We start from the raw sequence: 17,407 nt of genomic DNA, 5'->3' as shown, positions 1-17,407 counted from the left end.
TATTTGTTATTAAAGCGCCATTCATTCCATAGCGCTGTAGATATGAAAAGGGGTATACATACATAATATAGGGCAATTGCGCTAAGCATAAACAAGACGAGTAACAAACTCGCCCTGCCCTTAAGGCCCTGCCCGTGAGGACTTACAATCTACATTATGGGAGAAGGACACAGTAGGTGTGGGTGAAGCTGGTCATGGCGGTAGAGGCAGTAGGGTCACTGGTTGTAGGCTTGTCTGGAGGTGGGTTTTAAGGTTTCTTTTAAAGGTTTCCACTGTAGGTGAGAGTCTGATATGTTGGGGTAGCGAGTTCCAGAGTATGGGGGATGCACAGGAGAGATCTTGGAGGCGAATGTGGGAAGAAGTGATAAGAGTTGAAGAGAGAAGGAGGTCTTGTGAGGATTGGAGATTGCGTGTGGGGATGTATCGGGAAAGTAGCTCAGAGATGTAGGTAGGGGACAGGTTATGGACGGCCTTGTATGTATTTGTTAGTATTTTGAACTGAATTAGCTGGGCAATGGGGAGCCAGTGAAGGGATTGGCAGAGGGGAGAGGAAGAGGAGTAACAGGGTCAGAGATAGATTAGTCTGGCAGCAGAGTTGAGGATAGATTGGAGGGGTGCGAGAGTGCTAGAAGGAAGGCCACAGAGGAGAGTGTTGCAGTAGTCTAGGCGGGAGATGATGAGGGCATGTACAAGCATTTTCACAGACTCAAAGTTGAGGAAAGCGCGGATGCAGGAGATGTTTTTGAGTTGGAGGCAGCAGGTGGTGGAAAGGTCTTGGATGTGTGGTCGGAAGGAGAGGGCAGAATCCAAGGTCACTCCAAGGCAGCGGACTTGGTTGACCGGGGAGAGTGTGCAGCCATTGATTGTGATAGATAGGTCTGTTGGGGGGGAGGGAGGGGGGTTGAGCAAGATGGGGGAAAGATAATTAATTCTGTTTTATACATGTTAAGTTTTAGAAAGCGAGAGGAGAAGGAGGAGGCTATGGAAGATAGGCATTGGGATTCTGGATAGTAAGGTGGTGATGTCTGGACCAGAGAGGTAGATTTGTGTCTTGTCAGCATTAAAGTGGTACTGAAAGCCATGGGACTCTATGAGCTGTCAGGCCGAAAGTGTAGATAGAGAAGAGCAGGGGTCCTAGGACAGAGCCTTGCGGGACACTAACAGAGGGGGAATGAGACGAGGAGGTGGTGTGAGAGTGGGAGACGCTAATGCCTCGTTTCCACTGAGCGGATCGGTTCGGGTCGGCACAGTTTGGAAGATTTTTAATGGTCTGGTCTATTTAGGTGAGCGTTTCCACTGCAACTCGGGCCGCCAGGTCCATACGTGGTTTAGAAAAAAATGTGTAGCGTGATGTCACGCTAGTGCGACAACGGTGTTTATGTTGCGCTTACGTTTGACGTTATTCAGGCCGCCAATCAGGAGAATGTATTGTGTGACGCAAGTAGCTCCGCCCTAACCGAACCGTTCCATTTCTCTATGGCCCTACATCTGAAGCAGGACCCTGAATGGTGCGGTACGGTTCGCTTGTATGGATCGCTTTCATAGTGGAAACACCCAAAATAGCGAACCGTACCGTACCGAACCGAACCGATCCGCTCAGTGGAAACGAAGCATAAATGTCCAGTCTGTGAGGTATGATGTGATCCAGGTCAGTGATGCCAAGAGATGAGAGAGTTTGCAACAAAAGGGAGTGGTCTACAGTGTCAAAGGCAGAGGACAGGTCAAGGAGAAGGAGGACAGAGTAATGTTTTTTGGTTTTGTCTGTTAGTAGGTCATTGGTGACTTTGGTAAGTCTTAGTTGAGTGGTGGGATTGTAGCCGGTCAGAGAGGGAGCAGGAGGAGAGGTGAGAGGACAGTTCAGAATGGACAGGTTTTGTTGTGTGTGAGGGGGGCAACAGAGTCTAGAGCAGTGCTTAGGGTACTTTCACACTAGTGTTTTTCTTTTCCAGCACTGAGTTCTGTCATAGGGGCTTAATACCGGAAAATAACTGATCAGTTTTATACCCATGCATTCTGAATGAAGAGAAATCAGTTCAGGATGCATCAGGATGTCTTTAGTTCAGTCACTGAAAGGCGTTTTGGACGGAGGAAATACCGCAGCATGCTGCAGTATTGTCTCTGTCCGAAATTCCGGATCAGTTGCCGGAATGCCGGATCTGGCATTAATTTACATTGAAATGTATTAGTGCTGTATCCAGCATTAAAAATACCGGAATGTAGGATCCGTCCTTCCAGTTTGCGCATGTGCAGACCGGTAAAAATGTGGAAAAAAAATAAAAATAGAAACGGATCCGTTTGTCCATATGACAAATGGAGAAACGGATCCATTCTTGCAATGCATTTGTGAGACTGAGCCACATCCGGTTCAGTCTACAAATGCTGTCCATTTGCATGTAGATTGCCTGATCCGGCAGGCAGTTCTGGCGATGGAACGGCTTGCCGGATCACTCTGCCGCAAGTGGGAACAAATGGTAGAGAGTGGCAGAAGAGTCTTATTATATTATTATGTAGGGAAGTCCAGACTACACAGGTTGATTGCTGTGGTATAGGATGATACAGAATACACTGCTGGACTTCTCAGAGGTCTACACTGCAATAACAATTTATCATTAACAATCACAGTTTCCTAAAAGCTTACAGAGTGAACTTTTAGCGAATTTCAATATATGCTAAACTTTCTTTCTCGCCCATTTTCCTTGGGGGACACAGACCTTGGGTATAGCTCAGCTCCCTAGGAGGCGTGACACTAAGTAAAACTGTTAAGCCCCTCCTCCATCAGCTATACCCTCAGCCTGGAGATAGAGGCTACCAGTTTTAGCTTAGTGTCCAAGGAGGCAAGACACTCCCTGCTACTGCAGGGCTGTTTTCTCCTTGTTATTTTTACTTTTCCTTCTAATTTTGTTATTTTATTTTTTCCTAGGGATACCAGAGACGCATTAGACCTCTCTGCTCTCCCGGGGTTGAGCTGCGCCAGTGCCAACTTATCTGCACTGCTGCCTCCCCCACAGAAGCAATAGGAGGATCTGGGCAGCAATGGCTCCCCTACATCCCGCCAGCTAGGGGGTCGCCCGCACGCCAAGCCCCTCTTCCAGCTTCCTGCCACTGCGGTGCCAGTGGCTGAAGGGGCGACCCTGCTGGAAAGGACTGAGGGTGAAGACGTCGGACGGTGAGATGGTTATTCCAGCCCATACCCCGTCCCTATCTGCAGCATCTACCCCTCTGGGTAAGGGGGGCACCCGTGGTCGCTCATTCTGAGCGCTCATCTGCAGGACAATGCAGCACAGCAGCATCCTCAGCACCCCCACGCCGTTCCCCCCCACGCTGCTATCTTTCTCCCCCCCCTCCCCCTCATTCGGGGCTGACTCCATTTTTCTCTTCTCTCTCTCCCCCTTCCCGCCGCCGCCCGCTCCGTTCCGAGAACGGGGGGCGGGGCTTAGCGTTCCCGGCAGGGGGCGGGGCTTACGCGCGCGCGTCATTTTGGGGGCGGAGCTACGTTCTCCTTCACAGGAGACATTTCAAGCGCTGGAGGGGGCGGAGCTTGTTCCCCGCGCTTTCTGCTGAGGTTTCCCGCGCTTCCTCACTCCTGACAGGAAGCTGGGACACGGTGGGGGACTCTAACCTCCTGTGTACATCGCTCGGCTTCTGTGGGCGCTCTCTGCTGCTCTCTGCTGCTCACTGCTGTTCACTGCTTCTCTGCTGCTGCTGATCTGGGCCATCTCCTGACGTTCTTCTGAGGCACTGGTAGGACAGTTAACCCTCTCCTAACCCTCCTGGTCATAGCTGCTATAACCCTTTGTGGTCTCTATATTAGAGTACAACCACACTTCAGCATGTCAGATCCCACAGGTGCCCCCAAACCCTGGTACCATGCCTGTACCGCCTGTAAGGAACTTTTTCCGCGTGGGCAATCTGAGCCGCATTGCCTTGCATGTCAGGCCCCGGTGCAGGGCCCGCTTCCCGCTGCGCCCCCCGGTGCCTCTGAACCCCCTGACTGGGCTAGGTCTCTGTCTCAGGCGGTGGAAAGCCTTACACACGTAGTGGGCCGTCTCGTGGATAGACCGCCTCTCCCGCAGGCTGCCACAATCCCTGTCGCACCCGCTGGGACTACCGTTTCTGCCGCCCCCACTGGTTCCCTGCCTCCCAGCGAATCTTCCAGGGCCCGGCATACTCAGAAACGTTCAAGGGTTGAGCGCACATCTTCTCCAGATGCTTCGCTCTCTCCGCCATGCGTGCGAGCTCAGTCAAGTCTATCCTCTCAAAGGGATACGCTTTCTGAGGGAGAACTGGCGGATTCGGACGTGGACATGGACTCAGAGCTTCCGTCCAAATTGGTGTCCGCGGTGGGGCATCTTGTCACTAGCATCCGTGATACCTTTCAGCTACACGATGACCCCCCCAGCTCTGAACAGGCCGGCGTGTCCTTTCTCCGCCCCAAACAGGCCTCCAAGGTTTTTCCCATACACGCTGATTTTTCTTCTGTGGTATCCAAGGCTTGGACTCGGCCTAACGTCCGCTTTATTACACCCAAAAAGCTGGACATTTGTTATCCCTTTCCAGCGGATTCTGTGACCACGTGGACATCCCCGCCTAAGGTTGATCCTCCCGTGGCTCGCCTGTCCAAAAGCACTACTATTCCTGTACAGGACGGATCTTCCCTCCAGTCTGTTGAGGACCGTCGTACGGAATCCCTCTCCAAGGCCATATTTACTGCCTCTGGTTCGGCCCTTAGACCGGTCTTTGCCTCCGCCTGGGTTGGCAAAGCGGTCTCTGAATGGGGTTTGCAACTGGAACGGGAGTTAGGGTCGGACGTCCCTGTTCAGGACCTCCGTTCCTTAGCCCAACTAATTGTTCAGGCCGGAAAATTCGTCTGTGAGGCCTCCCTTGATGCGGGTGCCCTCATTGCCCGTTCCTCTGCCCTGGCAGTTTCTGTCAGGAGGGAACTCTGGCTGAAGGTTTGGGCGGCGGACGCCGCTTCCAAACGCTCTTTGGCCGGCCTACCATTCACGGGTTCCCGCCTGTTCGGAACCCGTCTGGACGAACTTATATCAGAGGCCACGGGTGGGAAGAGTACTCACCTCCCCCAGTCCAGGCCAATGGGCGCCCCCCGTGGTCGCGCTGGTTCGTCCCGTTTTCGGTCCTTTCGCAAGCCCACCGGGTCTAGACCCGCGGCCAGTTCTTCTTCCTCTGGCCCAGCCCAGGATAGACGCAAGAAGCCGTTTTTTCGGACGCAACCTACCTGGCGCAAGTCCCAGCCTGCACGGGCTCCCACAGGCCAGCAGCCCTCTGCCTGAAGGTGCGCCCCCACCCACCCGGGTGGGGGGCCGCCTTCTCCTATTCAGGAACGTACGGCGGGCCCACATCTCAGACGCATGGGCGCTCGAGATTGTATCTTGCGGATACAAAATCGAATTTGCGTCCATTCCGCCAGACCGTTTCTTCCGATCCCGTCCTCCGCGAGATCCCGTACGAGTGGCCGCCTTCTTCGCGGCCATTCACTCTCTAATGGACAAGGGTGTCGTCGCCCCCGTGCCTCCGACGGAAAGGTTCAGGGGGTTCTACTCGAACCTCTTTGTGGTTCCCAAGAAGGAAGGCTCAGTGCGTCCGATCTTGGACCTAAAACGCCTGAACCGTTTTCTCCGACTGCAGAGATTCCGGATGGAGTCTCTCAGGTCCGCAGTGGCCTCCCTGGAAAGAGGGGATTTCATGGCCTCAATCGACATTCAGGATGCATACCTCCACGTTCCGGTTGCTCCATGTCATCACCGCTTCCTGCGCTTCGCGGTGGGGGACGATCACTTCCAATTCGTCGCCCTTCCCTTTGGTCTGGCGACGGCTCCTCGAGTGTTCACCAAGGTCCTGGCCCCTGTCTTGGCCCTTCTACGTTCAAGAAGTGTTTTTCTTCTCCCATACTTGGACGACATCCTGGTCAAGGCACCCTCCTTCTCTCAGACATCCCGCAGTGTGGAACTCACTCTGGAGACCCTGACGCGGTTCGGTTGGATTATCAACCACCCCAAATCTTCCCTTACCCCCTCCAGACGGCTGATCTTCCTGGGGATGCTCCTGGATACAGAGTTGGCGGAGGTCCGCCTTCCGTCGGACAAGCGTCTGGCCCTTCGCGGGTCGGTTCGCAGTCTCCTCCGTCATCACCGCCCTTCCCTCAGATCCAGCATGCGGTTGTTGGGAAAGATGGTTGCCTGTTTCGAAGCGGTGCCGTTCGCACAATTCCGATCCCGCACCTTTCAGAGGGCAATTCTGTCGGCCTGGGACAAATCACCGAGGAGTCTGGACAGGACCTTTCTTCTGCCTCCCCTGGCTCGGGCTTCCCTCGGCTGGTGGTTGCATATCCCTCTAAGGGGGAAGTCCTTCCTTCCACTGAACTGGCTGGTGATTACCACAGATGCCAGCTTACGGGGGTGGGGGGGGGGTTTTCCCTCCCCGGTCCGTCCAGGGCGTTTGGTCTCTATCGGAGTCCAGACTTCCAATCAATATTCTGGAACTGAGGGCGATTCTTCTGTCCCTCAGACACTGGACCCATCTGCTGAGGGGCCACCCTGTTCGGATCCAATCGGACAATGCCACGGCTGTGGCATACATAAACCATCAGGGAGGCACTCGCAGCGCTGCAGCGATGCAAGAGGTGACCCTCATTCTACTCTGGGCGGAGACGCACGTGCCGGCCTTATCTGCGATTTACATCCCGGGGGTGGACAGCGAAGGCATACGGCGCCGACGCACTCGTCCTTCCGTGGCGCGAATTCTCCCTTCTGTACGTCTTTCCTCCTTTTCCCCTCCTGCCACGGGTTCTTCGGAGGATCGCGGCAGAGGGCGTCCCCGCGATTCTAATCGCCCCGGATTGGCCCCGCCGGTCTTGGTACGCCGACCTAATGTTGCTGTTGGCAGACGCACCGTGGCCACTGCCCTCCAGGGAAGACCTTCTCTCTCAGGGACCGATCTTCCACGAGCATTTAGGCTCGCTACGTTTGACGGCGTGGCTATTGAGACCGCCGTCTTAACACGACGGGGTTTCTCCGCGGACGTAGTCCGCACCATGATCCGTGCTCGTAAGCCCGTATCCTCTAGGATCTACTATCGGGTTTGGAGGTCCTATCTGGGGTTCTGTGAGTCCCGGAGCATCCCACCTCTCCGGTTTTCTCTTCCCACAATCCTGTCCTTCCTCCAGTCGGGTCTGGACCTGGGGCTGTGCCTCAGTTCTCTGAAGGGTCAGATTTCGGCGCTGTCTATTCTTCTCCAGCGTCCCCTGGCCCCTCTAGGGCCAATTAAGACCTTCTTACAAGGGGTGGCTCACTCTGTTCCGCCGTACCGCCCTCCAGTTCCTTCCTGGGACCTGAATGTGGTGCTCTCGGCGCTCCAATCAGCCCCCTTCGAGCCTTTACGGGAGGTCTCCCTTCGCCTTCTGTCCTGCAAGGTCATCTTTCTTGTGGCCGTCACGTCTCTCCGACGGGTGTCGGAGTTAGCGGCTCTTTCTTGCTCCGAACCTTTCCTGATCTTCCACCAGGATAAGGTTGTGCTTCGGCCTGTCCCGACTTTCCTGCCAAAGGTGGTCTCCGCCTTTCACATCAATGAGGACATCGTCCTTCCGTCGCTCTGTCCCTCTCCTTCCCACCCCAGAGAACGGGAACTGCACCGTCTGGATGTGGTCAGGGCGTTGAGGATTTACTTGGGGGTCACCGGGTCCTTTCGGCGCACGGACTCCCTGTTTGTGGTTCCGGAGGGTTCGCGCAAAGGGTTGGCGGTCTCCAAGGTGGCTATTGCCCGTTTCATTAAACTGGCGGTGTCTGAGGCTTATCGAGCCAAGGGCAGACCTCCGCCTTTCGGCGTCACTGCTCATTCCACCAGAGCAGTCGGAGCTTCCTGGGCGCAGAGGCATCGGGCCTCGGCTGAACAGTTGTGCAAAGCAGCCACTTGGTCCTCTCTGCACACTTTCACAAAGTTCTATAGGGTGCATACGCATGCATCAGCGGATGCTGCTTTGGGCCGCCTGGTTTTGCAGGCAGCGGTTTCCTGATGCTCTGGTGGTGTTCCGCCTTGGGTTTGTGGTCCCTCCCTTCTTGGACTGCTCTTGAACGTCCCAAGGTCTGTGTCCCCCAAGGAAAATGGGCGAGAAAAGGAGATTTTTGTATAACTTACCAGTTAAATCTCTTTCTCGCTCTTCCTTGGGGGACACAGCACCCACCCTTCTGTGTTTGGTTACAGGGTTATGGTCTGGCGCCCCGTTGGGTTGCTGGCTGGTTGTTTCCGTTATTGGTTGTTATCCTTTCACTACTTGGACACGCAACTGGTAGCCTCTATCTCCAGGCTGAGGGTATAGCTGATGGAGGAGGGGCTTAACAGTTTTACTTAGTGTCACGCCTCCTAGGGAGCTGAGCTATACCCAAGGTCTGTGTCCCCCAAGGAAGAGCGAGAAAGAGATTTAACTGGTAAGTTATACAAAAATCTCCTTTTTTCTGTCTTTTAGTGTATGAGATTCCTTCTGGGCAGTATCTCAGAGAGCTTCATGGTCACCTTAATGTTGTCTATGATCTTTGCTGGTCCAAAGACGATGATCATTTGCTCTCTGCTTCATCTGATGGTACAGCCAGGTGAGTTTGATTTTGAATTTGTCCATTTTCTGACCTACTGTACAAGAAAACACCTGATAACATGATTGAAGATTTTTAGGACAACAAAAGGCTATTATCCTAGACAGTGAATGGTACTCGTCCTATTTAAATTCTATGACCGTTTGCTTGTGACGGCCATTTTGAATTATTCGCAAAGAACCCTCTACAGCTCTATAAAGGAGTAGGGGCAGGGAGTGTTAGTGTAAGCATACCAGGGGCAATTGCTTTGCAGGTTGCATAACCAAGAAATACAGTACCTTTGCACTGAATGATGTCTGTAGTTTCCAATCAGGAGAGAACTGTCACGCAGAGGAGAGGGTTTGGCGAATATCAAAGGGCCACCCCCATGGCACTTGCGTTTGCAGCACCATGGAGATTTAAATTTGGATTGCTATCTATCCCCCTCGATATGCTTAAACTGCTCCTTCTGTCACCTATGTAGCAGTGACGGCAGTTTTGAGAGGTCAAAACCTTGGATAGACTGCCTTTAAATGACTACAGAATATACTGGTACTGTGCACAATGAAATTAAATGGGTTTTCCAGACTTTCAAATAAAGCAAAAAATATATAAAAAATCTGCCAGCTAAAAAATTAACAAGAAGTTAAAAAAAAGTCCATATTTACCATTTAAATACCTGCCTCTACCTGTGGTCCGCCACTACTTTTCCTCCTAAAACATATCACTGATCCTGCCATTTACTGGGTGCAGCAGTCACATGGCCAACATTTCTGTGCACGTGGCCATTTACTATGCACAGTGGTACTGGGGGAGATCTTTTCATTTTTGCGGTTGTCCTATATATATTTTTTAAATCTGGAAAACGCTTTAATAAACAATTTAGAATTACAATCTCCAGCAGTCAGAAGAAAAATATACAAGGTGGTATTCTTTTTGGGAAAAAGCAGACCCTATTTATTAATCCTGAAGACGGCGTGCTGCGGCTTTTGTCCGACCGCCTCTCGGCATGTGTGCCGTGCTGCGGCCGCATCTCCGACCCGTTCCCATTGTAGGGAATGGGGCAGGAGCTGACTTCCGGCGACACATGCGTGTTAGCGTTAGTACGGATCCGGCAGGCTGTTCCCCTACCGTAACAGCCTGCCGGACAATGCTGACTCTAATGTGAAAGAAGCCTTATCTATAGTTCATAAAATAGGTGTCAAATTCACTAGTGTGAAATAAACATTACATCATGAAACATTTCTGGTGTTATAAACCTCTAATAAGTACTAGTCTATTATTTAGAGCTGTGTCTGTTCATTGGGGCCCCCATCGATCACGAGGACGATTTCACTGTACCTTCGGTCAAGTATGTTTGCTGCCACACAATTTATTCTCCATAGGATTGATGGAGATAGTTGAGCAATGTACTTGGCTCTGTCTAGCAGTCCCATATGGTTGAATGGAGTAGCAGCAGACGTGTTTTTAACATGCAGTAAAGTACACGTTCCTCTAACCCTTGTATCATGTTTGCTTTCCCTACAGGCTATGGAGAATTGCAAATGAGATTTCATCTCCTTTAAAAGTTTTACCGCACCCTTCCTTTGTATACACAGCTAAGTTCCACCCCATGTCTGATCATCTGGTTGTGACTGGATGCTACGATGCAGTCATTAGAGTATGGAATGTAAAAGTTAAAGAGATCAACGCTCAACTCCTACAAGAGTTGGATGGTCATAAAAGTTTTATCAACTCGCTGTGTTTTGACGCGGAAGGTACGTTTTCTGTCTAGAGAACAATACTGCACATAGTTACATAGGTTTAATACACAAGTGATCAGTTCAACCTTTCTCTATTAATAATACATTATTAACCCTTTCGCTACAGCGCTGGAGCGATCTTTAAACATGGCACCCGCTCGTGCTGTTTCAAACAGCAGAGGTACGCAGCTAATGTCCGCGACCGTCAGTAATGTCGATCGTGGTCATTAGAGCCTTTAGATGCCAGGATCAAGTGTGATCACGGCATCTAGAGGTGAAAAACCCAGAAGCGCGTGCTTCCCTGTGCAGCGATTGGGGATGCCTTTAATGAATTCTAATAGTCTGCATCTTTCTGAAGAGACCCAGCGTTTTGGTGCTACAATTCCTATGTTGGCCAGCAGGCCAACATCAGAAATCAGCAATTCCTGTAATACTATACACCCGTGGTGGCTAACCTCCGTCACTCCAGCTGTGGTAAAACTACGACTCCCAGCATGCACTCTTGCTTGGCTGTTTTTCGAACTCCAAAGAATTTAATGGAGCATGCTGGGAGTCGTAGTTTCTCCACAGCTGGTGTGCCGGAGGTTAGCCATCACTGCTATACACCCTATGAGAATATAGAAATAATTTATATAAAATGAAGTAGTGGACATTGTAGCCTAGAGTGGCTACAAAAACAAAAAAGTAAGAAAAAAAATAAATACAAATTTCAATCACTCCCCTTTTTTTTGAATAAAAAAATACATAAATAATAATAAAAAAAAATATCTAAACATCATGGGCATCACCACGTCTGAGAACGCCCGTACTATTAAAATATAAAAATATTTTTTTTAAGTATTAAAATAGCCGATTTACCATTTTTTCATTGCTTCTTTTACCCAAAATATTTTTATACAATGTGATAAAAAAAAAATCACACATTCCAAAATGGTAAATAAAAACTACAAATCGTCCCACACAGCTCAGTAAACATAACTATAAAGAATTTATGGGGGTCAGAATATTAGTTTTTTTCAAAGTTTTAATTTATTTTTACAGTATTTAGACATATGAAACCTATACATATGTGGTATCATTGTAATCGTACTGACCCAGACAATGAAGGGCACAGGTCAGTTTTGCTGCACAGGGAACGCCATAGAGACAAAACCCGGAAAACGGTGACGTAATTTTTTTTTTTTCCAATTCTACCCCACTTGGAATATTTTCTCTGCTTCCCACTACATTGTATGCCATATTAAATGGCGGCATTAGAAAGTACAACTTGTCCTGCAAAAAAACCTCCTATGTATATGTGAAAGGAAAAATAAACAAATAAAAAAGTTTTGGCTCCAGGAAGACGGGGAAGAAAAATTAAAATGCAAAAAGGAAAAAAAACCTCTAGTATCCTAAGGGTTAAAGGCTATGAACAACTCGCTTCAGCAAGTGGCATTTATCATGTAGACAAAGTCAATACAAGGCTTGATTCATTTTTCCCATCACATTATACATTGCTCATTTCCATGGTTACGACCACCCTGAAAGCCATCAGCGGTGGCCATGCTTGCAGGCCGCCTGTTTAAAAGGAGGGGCAAAAGTGCACAAGCATGCTACTCCCAGGATAAAATAGAAGCACATTCACACTTGAAGGTGCCACTCCTTCAAGCATATAAATTTATCAAAAATCACAGAAAAATATACAAAACATCAGGGTGGTCATAACCATGGAAAAAAGCTATTTATATTGTGATGGAAAAATGAATCCAGCCAGCAACGGAAGCAGTATGGACAATCACAATACATTAGTAAGTGGTTTGTAACTTTCTCATCCGTATCATTGGGGGACACAGGCTTGACCATGGGTATAGTTGTTGCCTCGAATGCAGGGCTCAGGGGCACATTAGCAGCTGAGCTGGGGCGGAGTTGTCTGTTTAAAACATCGCTGCGTGGTTCCAGGGCCGCTGGGGCCATGACTAAAGGAGGCCCCGGTTTCTAGGCATTGCATGTGTCTCCCGTTTCCTCGGCCTCTCCTCCTCCGGCTAGAGAGTCTCACTCTGACGTGTCCTCAGTGGAAGAGGCATGTTTCGTGGAAGGGGGATCAGATGAGGATGTGGTCTCAACGGAGGGTCAGTTGTCCAAACTGTCCTCCATGGTGGACAATCTTATTACGGCAGCTATCAAGACAGATTGAGGATCCCGTGTTGTAATCTGCCAGCTCGGGTTTTTTCTTTAGAAGGTCCCGTCGCACAAGTGTTTCCCCAACCGCTAGGAGTTTGATTCCTGTCTTTCCAAGGAGTGGAATTTTCCTGATAGACGTTTTACCTTGCCAAAACGCTTGGACGTCCTTCATCCTTTTCCGGAGGATTTGACAAAAAAAATGGTAGTCCTCACCTATAGTGGACATGCCGGTTTCCCGCTTGGTTAATATCATACTACCTTGCCAATGGCGGATGGGACTTCTTTGTCTGATATCAGAGATAAGAAGCTGGAAGCATTTGCAAAATCTGCCTTTGAGGCAGTGGGCACGGCGCTGCAGCCGGTATTTGCCTCTACATGGGTGAGTAAGGTTATGGTGGAGTGGGCAAGTAATTAACGCCAGGGTCTCCACTCGAGAGTCCCCGCAGGGAACTTGCAGATATAGCCCTGCAGCTCTCTCATGCTAGTGCGTACATTTGTGAAGCATCTTTGGAAGCGGCCAGGCTTATGGCTCGTTCGTCAGCCCTGTTGGTGGCTATTCGCCGTACCCATTGGCTCTCCTGCTAGGCGGCAGATAATGCTTCAAAGCGGACCCTGACGGCTCTCCCCTTTACCAGCAGCAGACTGTTTGGTAAGCGCCTGGATGAGATAATTTCGGACGCTACAGGTGGTAAGAGCACTCTTTTACCACCGAACAGGGGGAAGTGTAATAGGTCAAAAAAGCGGAAGCCTTTTTTTCTTTTTGCCCCTTTCAGAGTTTTTCCAGCCCCAAGATGGCGTTGATAAGTTGACCGCAGACGAGAAGAGCAAACCTTCCTTCAAGCCTCGCCTTTCCTGGCGTTCCCATCAATGGAGCTCCAAGTCCTTTAACCCCAAGAGCTCCGCTGCATGACAGCTGGCTCCCAGAACTCTCCGTTCTGGTGGGCGGCTGGCTTCATTTGTTTCGGCATGTCTGGCTGGCTCACGTCTCGGATGCGTGGGTGAGGGAGGTAATTGCAGAGGGCTACAAGCTGGAATTCAAGTCCTCCCCTCCGTCCCGTTTTTTCTTTTTTTCGGTCGTCAAGTCCGACCTCTCCCTCAGCCGTAGATTCCTTTTTTCAGGCAATTTGCACGCTGATGCAGCAGGGGTTGATTGTTCCGGTCCCTGCGCGAGACCATTTCCAGGGGTTTTACTCCAATCTCTTTGTAATTCCCAAAAATTAGGGTACGCTCCGTCCCAGACCTCAAGGCGCTCAACTGCTTCCTTCGCATCTGCAGTTTCTGCAGTTTTTAAATGAGACTTAAAGGCTATGTACTTCTTTGGGGGCAATTTTATTTATTTATTATACTTACTTTCAGTTAAAAATCTTTTTTCATTAGGTCTTTATTAATAATATGGAACCCTTTTTTCAGTACAGAGCTAAAATGCTCTAATAGCTGCCTGTGGATTTTCTGTCTTTTCCATCATCTGAGGAGCAGAAGGACTTCTTATCTCTGATCTCTGACCTTATAAACACTCATTATAGCTCAGTTATCTTACTGATAAGTAGGTGGCTCAAATAAGTGTTTATGACTTCTTAGTAGTTTAGAGATAAGGCTTCTTAGACCTGCACAAAGTGAAAGTACCAGTCACTCAGTTAAAAAAAACTGTTAACCCTTTGTGACTGAACAGCTCAATATTTTTAATAAAGGCCAATTAAAAATATGATTTTTAGCCAAAAATAAGTAAAATGCAGTCATAAATTATTTTTTACTTCAAAGGTGTACACAGTCTTTAAAGGTGTTCTAATCCGAATTCACTCGACTTCTAAAAGTGGCAAGGATCACCAAATGTCAAAACTGATACAAAACTGGCAAAGTGAGAATAATTAACCCATGTTGCCCTAACCATGGGCAACATGAAAATACTGACAGGTTCCCTCATTCCAGTTACGTAGATTCGCTGCCAAGAGACAATTGTCTGCTAGATGGCTGTCCTCTAACTTATATGTTGGAGGATATATATATATATATATATATATATATATATTAGGGATCGACCGATATTGATTTTTTAGGGCAGATACCGATAATTTGTGAACTGTCAGGCCGATAGCCGATAATTTATACCGATATTCTGGGAATTTTCATTTAAAAAAATAAAATAAAAAATTCCTACACAAATCTGCTGAAAATTAATGTTTATTGTTAATGTGTAGTTTTTTGTTTTTTTTGTAAATCTTTCTTTTTCATTTATACTTAATATTTTGGTGTTTTATTTTTATTTTTGTAATTTTTTTTTTACTAACTTTTAGCCCCCTTAGGGAGTAGAACCCTTGTCCTATTCACCCTGATAGAGATCTATCAGGGTGAATAGGAGCTCACACTGTCCCTGCTGCTTTGTGCTTTGTGGACACAGCAGCATGTAGCTTACCATGGCAGCCAGGGCTTCAATAGCGTCCTGGCTGCCATGGTAACCGATCGGAGCCCCAGCATTACACTGCTGGGGCTCCGATCGGAGGAGCAGGGGAGAGGGGGATCCTGTGGAGGGGCACACTGCGCCACCAAAGTTTTTAATACTGGGGTGGGGGGCGCACTGCGCCACCAATGCTTAATACTGGGGGGGCTTGGGGGGAGGACTGCACCACCAATGTCTAATACTGGGCTTGGGGGGTGGGGGGGTGCACTGCGCCACCAATGAAGATTAATCTCTCATTTATTCATATACAGGAGGCGGGAGCTGGCTGCAGAATCACATAGCCGTCTCCCGACCTCTGTGAGCAGTAGCTGCGATCCGCGGCACCTGAGGGGTTAACTACCGCAGATCGCAGCTAGTGCTCATAGAGATCGGGAGCCGGCTATGTGATACTGCAGCCAGCTCCCGCCTCCTTTATATGAATAAATGAGAGATTAATCTTCATTGGTGGCGCAGTGGCCACAGCCCCTCCCCTTCTCTTGTCCCCTGTCCTTTAATTGGCGGCAGCAGCACAGGGGGAGGAGACACTGCTTCCTTCTCCCCTGTGCTGCTAAGGGGAACACGGAGAGCACTGTCAGCAGCGCGATATGTGTTCCCCATAAGCTATCGGAATAGATGCCGATACCGATAGCGGTCAAAATCCTCAATATCGGCCGATAATATCGGTAAAACCGATAATCGGTCGATCCCTAAAATATATATATATATATATATATATACATACATATATATATATATATATACTGCTTGGTTCAGCCTCCTAGAAAGGTGTCTTCCTATCTAAAGGATATAGACCAAGGTAATTGTAATGAAAGATCCTCTCAGTGTTTCATTGTTAGGACGGTATGAATCTTCTTAAAATAATGGTATAAATAATAAATTGGAAAGTGTAAAAAAATGTATTCTCGAGATGTTATATGTCTCTTTTTTGTTCTTTTATATATGGTATTTACTTCAATAGTTTACTACTGTATATCAGGTTCCAAAGCACAAGTAAATGCGCATTCCGTGTTTTGAAGGGCAAAATGGGGCCCAAAAAAAGTTTGTTCTTTTTTTTTTTGCCATGTTTTTGGCAAACCTGGCATCTTTTTTTGTGGAAAAGGCCGAATGCACATGGCTGTGTTCCGTGGCCGAGAGCAGTCCGTGGTATGCCGGGCTGGATTCCTGTTCAGAGCAGGAGTGCACGGCGATTCATGCCGCCGCTGCTGTACAGTAATACGTAGAACAGGAATCCAGCCCGGCATACCACAGACTGCTCTCGGCCACGGAACACGGCCGTGTGCATTCGGCCTAACTCTGTATTTCAGTGGCAGGGACAAGATGCATAAAGTGACGCTTTGTAAATCTCTTGATGTCTTTTTGAATCATGCCGTCCTGCCTCCTCTCCTTCAAACAAAAGGTGTTCAATAATTTTTTCAAGGGAATAATTGTTTCCTGGACCTTTTTGTAAATTACATAGAAATTGTCAACTTCTTGTACCAGGCTCTAGTTTTCCCTTTTATCAAATAACTAGCAGAAGGACCTGGCTTTGCACGGGTATATTTAATCTATTTTATTTAATGTTTGTGTGTGTGTCGTTAAAAGATTTACACAGTATCGAATATAACAGTGACATTTACAGTACCCCGCCCCTTCAACAGTGACCTCTACAGCACACCACCCCTTAACCGCTCCAGGACCGCCGTACGCAGGATTGTGTCCTGCCGGCGGCCCTGCTCTTCTGGGTGGACGCATATACGCGTCCTCCCGCGATAGCCGAGATTTCCTGTGAACGCGCGCACGCAGGCGCACGCGCTCACAGGAACGGAAGGTAAGCGAGTGGATCTCCAGCCTGCCAGCGGCGATCGTTCGCTGGCAGGCTGGAGATGTTTTTTTTTTTTTAACCCCTAACAGGTATATTAGACGCTGTTTTGATAACAGCGTCTAATATACCTGCTACCTGGTCCTCTGGTGGTCCCTTTTGTTTGGATCGACCACCAGAGGACACAGGCAGCTCAGTAAAGTAGCACCAAACACTACACTACACCCCCCCCCCCCCGGTCACTTATTAACCCTTTATGAACCACTGATCACCCCATACAGACTCCCTGATCACCCCCCTGTCAGGGTCCGTTCAGACATCCGTATGATTTTTACGGATCCACTGATACATGGATCGGATCCGCAAAACGCATACGGACGTCTGAATGGAGCCTTACAGGGGGGTGATCAATGACAAGGGGGTGATCACCCATATAGACTTCCTGATCACTTCCCTGTCATTGATCACCCCCCTGTCATTGATCACCCCCCTGTAAGGCTCCATTCAGACGTCCGTATGATTTTTACGGATCCACGGATACATGGATCGGATCCGCAAAACACATTCGGACGTCTGAATGGAGCTTTACAGGGGGGTGATCAATGACAAGGGGGTGATCACCCATATAGACTTCCTGATCACCCCCCTGTCATTGATCACCCCCCTGTAA

At 49.0% G+C, this 17,407-nt stretch overlaps 1 protein-coding gene across 1 annotated transcript in view; it reads left to right on the top strand.

The window, feature by feature from the left end:
- AHI1 (Abelson helper integration site 1) overlaps window positions 1–17,407 on the top strand; it is a 210,209-nt gene that overhangs the window by 38,194 nt on the left and 154,608 nt on the right. The window contains exons 12-13 of the mRNA XM_044291599.1: window positions 8,480–8,603; window positions 10,110–10,339. Coding sequence (XP_044147534.1) covers window positions 8,480–8,603; window positions 10,110–10,339 — 354 coding nt within the window. The remainder of the gene's footprint in view (window positions 1–8,479; window positions 8,604–10,109; window positions 10,340–17,407) is intronic.

The sequence above is a fragment of the Bufo gargarizans genome, chromosome 4, assembly GCF_014858855.1.
Source record: "Bufo gargarizans isolate SCDJY-AF-19 chromosome 4, ASM1485885v1, whole genome shotgun sequence".
In the NCBI taxonomy this organism is placed as follows: Eukaryota; Metazoa; Chordata; class Amphibia; order Anura; family Bufonidae; genus Bufo; species Bufo gargarizans.
This window is presented reverse-complemented; position numbering and strand designations above follow the sequence as displayed.